Consider the following 13,315-nt stretch of genomic DNA (forward strand, 5'->3'; position numbering starts at 1 on the left):
CAGTGAGGAAACAGTAGAAATGACATGTATGAATGAATCATTCCCTGGCAGAATCTACAAAGCAGGAGAGTTAGTTCCTGTGGGTGTAGCCTCACTCTTGGAGTCAGGTTTTAACAAGCAGCACCAAAAAGAAGCCCTTTCTGTAGATAAATTTGTCAGCAGAGATCAGAATGCTAATTTATGGAAATAATCAATTTTTGGCAAGAATATAGAGAAGATGGTTTAAATGTCCTTGGAAAGAAAGCGTCAAATGCATTTGGTTTACATTTGTTTATTTTCGTAACATCTTTCTTTGAACATCAAACATTGCACCAAAATATGAGTCATTTATCTCAAGACAATTGTCTTGACCATAACTAAGAGTACTGTACTGAATTTCTGACAACTCAATATTAGTGGCATTACTGTCTAATAATCAAATACATCATAGACTGGATTTAATTATTAAATTGAATGAGCAAAGTTTCCTCTCTTATTTTTTACCTTCAAAACAAACCAAAAAAGTAGTTCTCACCTGGAAAGCACATTTACTTTAATCAGTTTCATTAAACCCAGAAGCTCTAAGCCATGGGACAACAAGGCTTCTCAGAGAAATGTGAGACTTGAAAAGCGGGTCAAGTTCCCTGAAGACCTTGTATTTGCCAACTTTCAAGGAGAGAAGCGCTTACGCCGTACCTTCAAGAACCAACTGCAGCACAGCTGTGTGCAGGTTTCACAGGCAAGTGGCATTCTCAAGGCAGAGGTACTTCCCAGGCACCTGGTTAGCTGCTGCTACTCAGTGTCCTGACAACAGAGTCAGGGTGGACACCCAGACTGAAAAACACTCCCTATAATTTTTAGCAGCTTTCATTTTAGGACATCATACTGGTAAATAATTTTCTTTTTCCAGTTGAAAACGATGCAGATGCTTTTATTATTAATAAGCACAGCAAAACACCGTACTCAAACATGGGGCTGAGTTAGCATGCCCACGTGTACTTCCTAAAGCAGAAGACGAGGCAGATGTCTACCTTTCACAGAAGTACAAACTTTAACAAACACATGGACATAAAAGCAAATACTACAGTCAGACTGAACTGAAAAGAGGGGAAGGGGCCATTTAGTCAATGGAGCCACTGATAAATGACTTAGAAGAGCCCAACCTGCCCTGCACCTCCCCGTGATATCTCCCATCACTGAAAACAACATAGGGGTGATGCTGCTTTGTCAACTCACCACCTGATGGGTCTGTGTACAAACACACTCAAGGGCATCTCTCTTTCACGGAAAGAACAAATATCATTTGTACCAAATGGCAATGGATTTTTAGCACAAACTTAATACTTTCATAACACTATAATTCATCTATGTTCAGTAAGAGGGGCTCCTTTAAATAAGGAAAAAGACTCACGGTAATTAGCATATATACCCACTGGATCAATCTGCAGAGACAAAGGCTATTGCTGTGGACACTGGGACAAGGGGACCAAGCCACCCTTAACCAGGCTGAATTCTCTAAGGCCTATTTGTCCAAAGAGAAGAGCTTGTCAAAATCAAGAAAAGGAAGAAATTACCTAGTCAAAAACTTTTTTAAAGGACAACCTAAAAAGGACTAAAGAAGGTGTATATTAAGATTTTACGTACCGCATAAATGCAAAGGAAAAAACCTTACTAAGCGCCAGCTAAGTGCATAAAGCTCACATTCTACCTCTAAACCAAAGGCTTAAGTGAGGCCATGCTAAGGGCATTTATGAAATAAAGTAACTGCATATCTGCTCTACTAGGATTTTACTTCACTACTTAGGTAGAACTTCATATAAACATAACCTAACTTCCCTAGTCAACTGTACATAAAGACTTGAATCAACTCATTAAACCATTAGTCCTGAAATATTTAAGGTGAGAAGGTTTGAACTGGAGAAAGCATGTGTCATTTCTTCTCTGGGAACATGTGCCTTCGGGTTTTGCCACTGAGAACTGCATTCAAGAGACTTCAAAATCGTCCGCATCCAACAACACTACAGAAAAATGGCTGAAATGTCAGGATATTTCAACTCTCCAATCTGGAAAAATGCCACCCTATTTCTCCATCTCTAGATTACTATTATTTTGGGTGAAAGAGCCAGAAGTGAAACCATCCTGAGAACATCACACCTGCACCTGCCCCCCTGGACTCCGAGAATCTTGGCTTCTGCTCTCGCACTGATGGACAACTACAAACGTTAGTCATTTTCAGTCTCCCCAGAGCCTCTTCTCTGACAGTTGTCCTGATTTTAATACTGAGGTGATTGTCAACAGCCATCCTGATCTTGCCAGGTTCCACCTAGGGATGGGCTCATGGCACACAGCCCGCCCTGGTGCTATCGGCTCTGGCAGCTGACATGAGCTCAGTGCAACCAGGTCTGTAAATTGAGCTCTTTACTTTATACTGAAAATACACAGCGTCCCCACGAAAGGCCTCTCATGGCAGACCCTGCACTTTCCACTGTTACCGTCCCTGCCTGTGATGGGAATGCCAGTGGCTCAAGTGGCTGTGGTGCCAAAGCCCAATGCTGTTGGCCAGTTGGCCAGTGAGCTTCACTGTGTTCTCCTGACAAATTTAAACGCAATTTCAGAAAGCCCACCTCCACCAGGAAAAGGCAGAGGGCTAGAGAAAAGGACTCTTCCCAGGAGCAAATACAACTGCCTGTCTGCATTTCCAAGGACCCCCTGAAACAGATATCTTTTTTACATGTGACTCCCCCTAATAAGACTTCTATTGCAGACATCAAATTTATACTGCAAAGCCTGTTTCTGCTGGCTAGGTCTAAGAAATAGCTTAATTGTCTCCTGTCATAGAGGAGCCACAGATAAGAAGCTATGATCTGAGGTGATTTTCTTCCCCTGAAGCCCATATCGTTTCACATTAGGAACCACAGTTGTAGGGGCCTCATGTGATCTGGGAGAGGACTCTCAGCTAGAGGCAATACTCAGTCAGGTCTCAGTTAGGAAGCTCTGGTGCAGGAGCCCCAGTCAGCACATGAAAGCAGCTGTCCTGTTATTAGTGTAGCAGGAAAGAGGCCGTCCAGAGAAGGAATGCGCACAGATGGTGAGAAGCAGCACATTAACTGGACCTGTGGAGGTTCAGTGGACTCTGTTCCTCAGTGAAAACCCCTGTTACGGACAAATGGAATCTTGACTGCCCAGGGGAAAAACACTGCACTCTGTTAATGTTTTGTCACGTCTACTCTTCTTTAGCTTCTGTCTTCTTCCTTTAAAATCGTGCAATTAAAGAAGAAGCCAGCACACAACTGGACCCAAAGCTCGTGTGATGATCGATACAGGTAAGAGAGCCTTCTCCTCACCTTCAGGGCACCGAGCTCTGGACACCATCAAGCCCGAGAAGCCAACCTGAGACAGTGAAGAAGGATGGCAACTCCAGCCCCAGGGAGCAACGCCTCTCCCTGCCTCGGAGAGCTTGGGCTCACAGAAAGCTTGTATCTTCTCAGCACTTGTGGCCCTGAGGTTAGCCCGATGTCCTCTTCCCAGCAGAAGGGCCAGTTGTGTTTCTGTCTTGTGAGGCCGCGTCACTGAAGCCCTCCCCACTCCTGGGAGGCATCCCCTCAGGCCAGGTCATCCAGGTTCACATCAGGGATGGGGGCTCGCCAGTAGCAAAAAGAGCTGAACTCTGGGCATGGAAAGGCAGAATTCTGTTCTTTATTGAGAAGTGGAAACACATGTTCCACGAGCTCACTCAGTCTGTGATACCTAGAAGGAGGGTTTGGGGAAAGGCAGACTGTTATTTTTAAAATGGTCAAAGAGCACAAACTGTAGGTTTTCAGATTCCTCAGATCAGTAGATTGAGAGATAGGAATCAAGTCCCTTCTTGGGGTGTTGCTTCTCCAAAATCTAGAATAATCATGATCGCTTAAATATCTACCTTAGAGGAGGGAACACACAGGAGAAGAGAAAAGTCTCCAAAGGACAGATGTAGCTCTGATCCTGATTCTTGGTTAATACCTATCTGCTCCTAAATTTGTTCCTGGCTATGGGCCCTAAGCTGGGAAATCGAATACACTTACGATGACTTGTTTCCTTTGGTCCTTTCTTGTATTAATTCACCCTTAGGGTTCACGGTGAATATTCTACAGTCTGGAACTCCAACTTGGGTGTAAGCATAGACATCCTGCAGAAGAAAACCAAGAAGGGAGATGAAGGGAGAAGGGTTCCCTGTGAGTCAGAGGCACTGCATGACCAGAAGACTCCCTCAGGAGAACATGGAGAGGAGGGCACATTTCAGTTTTAGCACCAACACTGACTGGAAAATCAAAAAGCTTCGGCAGCCAAGGAAAAGCCAGAGGCCCTGAAGCAGGAGAGAGGGTGGCCACAGACCAGGAAGGTAACACCTCTGCCACGCCTGCGACCTGGTGGCCCAGGATGATGTGAGGTAGGTCAGGGGCTGAGTTAGTGAGGGGGCAGGTCCCAGGACATAGCTTAGAGCCACCTAAGGAAATGGAGCCGAAGCCCCAGGGACAGAGAGCTGCCTTCTCTATTATATTCTGGGGTACATCTCCACCTACAGAACCTTCCCAAATGCTGGAGAAATTTGGAACAGATACAGTGAAAACCTATGTAGCAAAACTGGCATTCATTTTGCTGTTGAAGAAAAAAAAAAAAAAGGGTTCAAGAATTATGACATGGGTATACCCTAAAAAGTACATTCCTCTGAATTCTATCTACCACATCAGAATCTGTAGCCAGAAGAGACACTTACATTGGGACGGTTTCCAAAGGCAGCATAGAATGGCTGCTTAGATGGTGCAAATAAATTCCTGATATCATTTAGACACTCAATTTTGAACTTCTCTGGTTTCTTTTCTATCACTTCCCTAGGAAAAAAAGAATACCAATATAATCACCAAATTAAAAATGGTATTTTCCCCCACTGCATGAAAAGATTTTAGTGCTCACAACTATCCCATTTTGTAAATCTTCAGTAATTGGTATCTTTCTTGATTTCTTCTTCCCCAGTCTGAGGACTAGGAAAATTTGAATGATGGGGTTTAGGAAAGGAGAAACCTCAAGAACTTCTAGCACCCCAAATTTCTTCACCATGTGGAGACACACCAGGTATGAGCCATGTGTTGGCTGGAATGCTACAGGGAGCCAGAAGCTCTGAAACACACAGCATCTTCCAAGTGCCCCAGGACTCACCCCACATGCACAGAGGCAGCTGAGCCTGCCCTAGAGGTACCTGTGGAAGGCAGAGAATAAGCTGCTGGGGGACAGCATCAGAGGGCCCCGTGGCAAGATTGTGCCTTTGTCATTGACCCAGTGGAGGTATCCACGGGTCATGTCAGCCATGCCAATGGCGCGGGCAGAACAGTACAGAAACTTGTAGCCATTCCTGAAAGAGAACATAAGCATCATGCTTAGCTCATGTGCTTTGAGTAAAGGGAAACCAACACTTTCCTTCTAAATGATGCAAACAAAGGTCCTCTCGTTTAAATTCTTGAGTTTAGCAGGAAACTAATTGGGATTCTAAAGATTTCACTCTTACATGGAAAATACCATGGGGAAAAATGAAAGTATACATAAGGATCATCCTAAATTTTTAAGTATTTGTAAATACCGATAGCCAGATGACAAAACATACTAAAACCTTAGTCTGTTTTAAATTATCTGTTGTAAAGGGAAGATAGACAGGCTCTTGTTTCTAAGATTATTTGTAGGATACAAACCATTCTGTAAGACAAGGAACAAAATTATACCTGGGTAACTGATGTCCTCCTAAATTTCATATTATGGCATTATGGACTAATACTTTGGTCACTGTAATTTTTCAATCAAACTAACACCCACATGTCAGGGCCCCACAGCCCCACACAGACAATGACAGCGAGTGGCGCCCAGGATCTGCCAGGGGAATGGGGGATTCAGTTTTGGGAGGGGAAGCCGCTCACACCTAAGGCCAGAACATGGGAGGTCCAAGGAGCAAACCCCATCCCAGAAAGCACCTACAGGAAACAATTAAGAGGGAGGGGGTGGGGTGTTTAAGAGCCTACCTAGTCTGGCATCAGAGCCTGGATGAATCTAGTTTCTGCCATTTACTACCCAATAACCCTGGGCAAATTATTAAACCCCTTCAAGCCTTATCGTCACCTACAAAAAGAGGATAATTCTGAACCTGCTACATCCATAATAGAATTCTTGCCACTATTTAAAAGAATGAGACAATGCTGTACATTTTGACATGGAAAAAAAGAATCTCTAAAAAGTGAAACAAGGTACAGCACAGTGAGTGTAACATGCCCCCACATGCTTATATGCACAGACAGGAAGGATGTGAAAGAAACTACAAACTGGCTGCTTCTGAAGGCAGTGGGAACAACTGCAATTGTTCACTGAGCTTTTCTTTATATGCTGTGTAAATTTAAAAATACTCAGTGAATAAAACTAAGATGAAAATAGGCTCCCTTGTTAAATTCTGGGTTAAAAATAAGTGCTATGGCTATAGATATGGGCAGTGCCTAAACCTCATAGTATTGTGAAAATTACATGAGGTAACAAAAAAACATGTCACGCAGTGCCAGGCACACAGCTCATGTTTCGTAAATGGTGTCTGACCCTTTTCTTTGCGTGAGGCTACAGGAAAAGGAGTAGGAAAACGTGGGCCACAGGGGTATGATATATGCAGACTGATGGGCAGGTCCTAGCTCACCAGAGCTCTCTGCCACACTGGATACTTACTCATTGATGGAATGGTAGAGCTTCGCTATACCCTGATGAGTCCAGTCTTTACCCAGCTGTGGGAGAATCTGCCCTAAAGCATCAGACCTATGAAGAGGGGAGAAACAGGAAAAGGTATCAGGAATTAAAGGTATACAGCCAAGTTTTGAGCCAAGTTTTTTTCCCAATTTGGTTAAATATCAGTGCCATTGAGTATTTGGTGGGGGTAGGGATATAGTCTGCAAAGACAATTTCATCATCATAGTTCTGTGCAACTGCACAGCAGTCCCTTGCAAATACACCCAATGACATGCACTTGTAAAAGTGGAGTCAGACATGAAAGCCACATGTTCATTTTCAGAAATAACTTATAGCCACACATCTTTTTCTCCTCCCTAATCTGCCTTGTGTTTTTTTAATGTCAGATCATGTAACAGAATCTTTCCAAAAGTTTTTTTTGACTTTACATTTGTATGGCTCCATCCATAAAATGCACCCTTGTGAACTGTGCTCAAGATGTCTCAATGCCTACCATTTTAAATACCACTCCTGACTGCACCCATGGGCTCAGGTTCCCCAGGCTGAGGAACCCCCTCACCATACACTAACGTGCACCCCCAATGCATGGACTTGAACTTACTTGGTTATTGTTCCGTCGATATCAGAAATGATGATCTTGTCGTCCCAGTCCCACAGGTAAATGGTCCCTGCACAGCGGCAGGTACCTTGATACTGGGTTGTGATACTAAATACAACATCATTAGGGCCATCCTGGAGCTTCAATTTTGCCTTTCATTAAAAAATATATATATAAGAATAAAGAAAACCAGCTGAAAAAATCCACTTTGGAACAGAGCTTAAATATTTACAGAACAGGCAGGGGGGTTTCTTTCACATGGCATGTTCGATTTGAGACAAGTAGAACAAGGCACTGCTTAAACAGTGTTTTGGGATTCCAAGAGACTTTTCTGATGACAAAAAACAAAACCTCTCTGTTCATCCTCCACACTTGAGAGAATCACTGCTGAAGGTGCACTGATTCTTCTCTCAGTGAAAATGTATACAATTCATGGGGTGGGAAATAAATAGGAAAGGAGGAAATTGGTCTAACCAAAGTATCATTTTTCTAGCTTGGTGGTTCCTAAGAGCTCAGAGCGCATGGCCCAGTGGTGGGCTTGCTGTCTGTGAAACATGCTGAAAACATAAATGCCTTAGTTCTCTCCCAGATTCTGACACAGAACACTGCAGGCCACAGGTTCCCCAGGTTCCCCAGGTAATCCTGATGGTGAATGGGGGTGGGGGACCCTGCTCTGTACACACACAGTTACTCAGCCATGGGCTGTACAGTATTGTGCGAGGCTTGGCTGTGGGATGGATAGTAGGAAGCACATCAAATTAAACAGTTATGCATATAAACCCTGCTAGATCCCACGAGACTCACAATCTGGTCTGAGGAGAGCCTCAGAGACTTCTTATATGAGGTGGTGCCGGTGTGGCTCAGGTGCTCCCCTGGGACAGGGTCCGCGCGGATCGACTCTTCACACTCCTGTGAGCCCTCATCACTCGATGAGTTGCCCTCAGTAGGCCTAGCCAAAGACAACCCAGTTACTCAAGAGGCACAGGACATTTTGACAGCCTCTCACTTAGCATCAAGAAAAGAAAGATCCAGAAGTACCATTTAAGATCCTAAAGGGTATACCACTTTCCCATGTCAACAGTTTCTTATGCCTAAAATAGTCATGTCTCCACATGCTCAGGCCACCTTCCTCTTCTCTCCTATAACTGGGGAACAGTTATTTCTGACTGTGACTTTCTGCCATGGCAAGTGAATGCTGCTAATCTACTGACTTGCTGAAGAGGATGTACAAATCAAAGACAATATAGTTGTTTACACTGATTTAACAACTAGTGAGAAAGATTCTTATATATCCTTTAAAAGAAGAGGGTAAACCACAAGAAAAACTCTCAGGCCTAGACAGACTATTAAATTAAAGAGTTAGGGAATGGGAGAATAGAGAATTTGGGGAAAGTACAACAGAAGAAGGACCAAGAATGGGGTACATCATGAGCAACTCTTCTCAGGGCCAGCCAATCCAAACGTCCAAAGTATGCCGCTTCTTTCAAGTAATGCAATGCCTAAGGATTACCCAAGCCAATTTTTCAGACTCCTTTTTTTCTATCTCCTTTCTGTGCTTGATAGGAAACAGGGGATCAGGGCTACAGGGGTGTAGCAGTACATCTTAACCTAGGCCCTTTCCAAAGCCTTACATTTCAGAGCTATCAGATTCCATGGCTCCAAGTATTCAGGAAGCAGTGATGATGGGTATACTTCCTTCCCTAAGCTGATAAGTAAGTTATCTGCTGAGTTGTACAAACAAGCCACTTTTTGTCATATATATCTATAGGAGAAAGACATTTCTAAGAATTCAGTACAATTGCCCCAATCACCTTAAACACAATGACCACAGCAGAGCAGCAGGTGACGTGAATCCCACAGGAAGGACAAGGGCACCCACCTGGCACTGGCTGGCTCCTCTGTGCTTGACGGCAGGTCACTGGTCTGCGGCAGCTCAGATTTTCCCTGCTTTGCCTCTGGCAGCTAAAAGAGCAAAACAATGGCAATGTACAATTTTTTCCCGTACCAACAAGAAAAAATTCACCAGCAGCTCTTTCCAGGAATGAATGTGACTATTTTCTGAATCCACAACTTAGAAAGGTGCACAAAGCAGACTTTCTCTAGTCTGAGCCAAAGGACAGAAACTTGAGAGAGAACTCATATGTTGCTATGCAAAAAGCTGTCGATCACAAGCCAGAAGTTAAAAAAATAAAAAAAATTAAAAAAAATTAAAAAAAAAAAATAAACAGCACCAATTGAAGTCACAAAATAGAATATGACTTGCCCAGACTTGTTTGGGTCTCTGGCAGAGACACAGGAATGGCAGAATAGAAATGACTAGCGTTTTCTTCTCCTCAGGGTAGCCCTGTGGGTATAGGAGAAAGGACTGGGGGGTGGGTGGAGACATTGTGCAGACACAGACCTGATAAGAGTCCTCATCACCAGACCCTCATTAAGGTGCGGCTGCCATTCAAAATATGGGCAGAACTCCCCCACCCCTCTTTCTCAGAAGGCTTTTGGGAAACCAAGATCTGCTCTGCCACTCCGTTAAGCACAGGTCTCTAGATGAACCTGTTCTACTGGTCTTTTGTTAGAACAGCAGATTCTGGTGATCTACATCTGGAATTGTTCAGAAGATAGGAAGCTTTTGTTTTATCTGATAGGCAATATGGTGATATGGAAAGAACACAGGCTTTTGAGTCAGACTCAAGGTCCCTCACTCATCAGTTTCATGACCCCAGTCAAGCTACTTAAGATCTGTGCCAGTTTCCTTACTCTCAAAGTGAGGATTCAAATCTGTGTATAGCTGTCATAAATGTTAGAGGTAATGCACCTAGTACAGTACCCTGCACACAGTAACCGTCTCAAATTGCTAACTATTATTATTGTAACACAACATTGTATAGGCCAAATTAGCTTTTGTATGCTTGACTCTTACGAAGGTTTTTTGACTAAATGAAAGATGCACTGTTTTTCAGCTCATGAAAATGGTTACCTCTAGGTCTTTACCTGTTTGGCCATGCTTTCTCTCTTACGCCAAAACCACCATCGACCAGATTTCTTTGGCATCTTATCTTTGACCCAGGACTCGACTGTTGCCTGGAAGCAATCAAGTTGGGTTAGTCCCAGTGATCCGTCAGCCAGAAAGCATCCGAACACTTCCCAACATTAGCCTGCAGCACAGTGCCTTATTATGAAATATGAAGATGTGAGCAACCTTCTCCAAATTCCTTTAGCATTTTACTACCTCGAGAAAACAGCCCAGCTCAGTGGTGAACTGGCTTAGAGTGCTGAAGCCATTCTGTGGTGAGGCTGGGGCCCCTGCTTACTGAGGAACAGCTCACCTTAGGGCCTGCCAGAAGGCAGCTTTAATTTCCCTATCCTTGGAAAAACGGGGCTCTCATGACTTATGTGGACAAACTAGGCAAATAGCATTTTCTTGGTGGATTGAGTAAAAATCTTCAGGTTCAACAGAACAGGCTTATCAGCCACAATCTAACCAGGCCACACTGATGTCACCTTTCCAGTGGTCACATCTCCCTCTTCTAGCTGCTGCTTCCCATAAGAGGACATTTTTTTCATTCACTCCATATTTCATTTAAAATTAATAAAATCTCCCAACCTTTATACACAGAAACTGGCATAAATAGCTAATAAAAAAAAGTGACAGAAAAAAGCAGAAGGCTGGCTAATTTCCTAGATTTGGGGCATGAGATAATTTGAGTACAGAACGATGTTTTATAATAGATGTTAAACTCAAGATTTCGAAATATGAGGTAGAATTATGCACACATGGATTTTTTTTAAGTACTATACGCTGCTGAAACTTCAGCAACAGCAGCAAAGGTGGTTCCTCTCACCTTAGGCAAACTCTTCTGGAATACTTGCAAGCTAAGGATCATGGGAGCAGCCAAAGCCCAGTTGTAATAACTGTGAGAAACAAAAATTATGCAAAACCATTACACATAAACCATACAGAGAAAACAAGAGAGGTAAAAAGAACATGCAAAATTGCTTCTTATTTTCAATAAGATGATGATCTGTTAAATTTTTGGCCATATGAATAATCTTTGCTTCAAGCTAAACTTCTCTGAACACAGAAGCAGTAAAATTTATAAAACAGAAAAATAATATTTCAGTGCCTCATTATTAAGTTGAGGCTTCACTTTCACTTCAAAGTCACTGCCTTTTAGCTCATTTATATGAGATGTCATGTTTTATATCAAGAAACAGTAATATTTAAAACTAGGACTTGGAAAAAAAAACTGTAACAGTATTTCGCAACTATAAAAGCAAGAATATTTACCGGTTATAGATCCGTATTACAAGATTAGGATTGTCTATAAGTCCAGGGTTTTCTGCAAATTCATGATAAGTAATGATATGCTCCATGAATTTTTCTGCAATGTAAAAGAATAATAACTTTAGTTGGAGAATACATAAATCCCCATGTGTGATCTTCTTAATTCTCTGCCTTGAAGGAATTGTAGGCTAAAAGAAAACCTCTTTTTTTAAAACTAATTTTTTTTTATATACCTAGAGCAAAATGTTGGATACCTTTTTTTTTTTCCCAGGACAATAAAGAACACTTCCTTCCTCTGTCTCTGCCACCACTCCTCCCCCAGTTAAGAAAATGAGAAAGGGATACGCCAGGGACTTTTAGGGAAATAGATGACACATATGGTAGGGGGTCTTAGAAGGGAAAGAGGGAGGGAGGGAGAGAAAAAGACAGACACGGATACACACAAAATAACTGCAAGGAAAACTGTTTTCATTCTCAGAGGGAAGAACTCTTTACTAGCAATCAACTGCCTGAGGATTATTCATGGGGGACGTACAGTTTTCAATAGCATGATATTTTTTTCTATAGTGATCTTAAATGTGTAAAAAGTTTAGGTGTAAGTGTATTCATTAAGCATTACTTATTTTATTTGAGAACTGGAAACTCTCTGCCTTTTATAGGAACAATTAATTTTTGATGAAGAGAAATGGTACAATACTAATTCAATTCAATTCAACATGTTTAATGAGTACCTATTAATGTTTTAACATGTTTAATGAGAAAAAGCAAGATACAGAGCTGTAAGTACCATATGAACTCAGCTTTGTAAACACATTTTATGTATCGATATTATTATATGTTAATATATATATAAAGGAAAAAAAACACCAAAATATATAATAATTATATGTGATTTTAGAGTTTTTTTGCTTTATCCATATTTTGCATAATATGTCTTCCTGATATTCTGTAATGGCCATATCATTTCTTTAAAAAAAAAAAAATCACATCACTTAAGTAAGGGTTTGTCATCTTTTAATAAATATAGTAATATCTAATTAAACAAAAAGCCTGTCAAGTAGGTGTGACTCTACTAATAACTACTAGAAATACATTTGCAAATACTTTGCGTAACTCAAGTCATTCTGACTTGGAAAAAAATCAAATAAATCAAAAGTCTTAAAGAATTGTACATAAAAGAGCAGTTTATAATCTTTGAATACGATTTTCTCAACTTTATATTTTTAAAGAGTATACAGCTAAAAAAATTCAAAACCATATAAGACCGTAAGATGAAAATTATTTCTTGCATCTTACCTCCAGTATTATTCCCCTGAAGTATAAAGCATTAAGATTCTTATGTAATTCTCAGAAAAAATTAATGCATATATAAGCAAATATATAATCTTTATTTAAATAAATGGTATCATATTATATATACTCCCCATGCAACTGCTATTTTTACTTAGTCTTGGATATCTTCCCTTCTTATTAACAGCTGCACAGCATTCTAATTTATTAATGTACCTCAGTTTATTATCCAGTTCTCTGGTGGGGGACATTAAGGTTATTACAACTTCTTTGTTTTTGTTTTTCTTTTAAAAACATTGCTATAGTGAATGTCCTTGGGGAGGTATCCTCTTAGTTGTGAAAATATACCCATAGGATACAATATACCAAGTATAACTTGGTAAGGCAAAGGGTGCTTGCAGTTCGGATTATGAAAGATG

At 41.4% G+C, this 13,315-nt stretch overlaps 1 protein-coding gene across 3 annotated transcripts in view; it reads right to left on the reverse strand.

Annotated features, from left to right (window-relative positions):
* Positions 1 to 255: 255 nt before the first annotated feature.
* The window catches only part of LPIN2 (lipin 2), a 127,335-nt gene continuing 114,275 nt past the window's right edge, over positions 256 to 13,315 (reverse strand). For 2 of the 3 annotated variants that reach the window (XM_037806330.1, XM_037806328.1), the window contains exons 10-20: positions 11,610 to 11,703; positions 11,164 to 11,233; positions 10,313 to 10,402; positions 9,204 to 9,286; positions 8,129 to 8,273; positions 7,328 to 7,476; positions 6,709 to 6,795; positions 5,213 to 5,365; positions 4,733 to 4,847; positions 4,041 to 4,144; positions 256 to 3,726 (exon numbers count right to left, since the gene is read on the reverse strand). In XM_037806330.1, coding sequence (XP_037662258.1) covers positions 3,582 to 3,726; positions 4,041 to 4,144; positions 4,733 to 4,847; positions 5,213 to 5,365; positions 6,709 to 6,795; positions 7,328 to 7,476; positions 8,129 to 8,273; positions 9,204 to 9,286; positions 10,313 to 10,402; positions 11,164 to 11,233; positions 11,610 to 11,703 — 1,235 coding nt within the window. In that variant the 3' untranslated portion in view covers positions 256 to 3,581. The remainder of the gene's footprint in view (positions 3,727 to 4,040; positions 4,145 to 4,732; positions 4,848 to 5,212; positions 5,366 to 6,708; positions 6,796 to 7,327; positions 7,477 to 8,128; positions 8,274 to 9,203; positions 9,287 to 10,312; positions 10,403 to 11,163; positions 11,234 to 11,609; positions 11,704 to 13,315) is intronic. The other variant, XM_037806331.1, reaches the window with a different exon arrangement.

The sequence above is a fragment of the Choloepus didactylus genome, chromosome 16 (genome assembly GCF_015220235.1).
Source record: "Choloepus didactylus isolate mChoDid1 chromosome 16, mChoDid1.pri, whole genome shotgun sequence".
In the NCBI taxonomy this organism is placed as follows: Eukaryota; Metazoa; Chordata; class Mammalia; order Pilosa; family Megalonychidae; genus Choloepus; species Choloepus didactylus.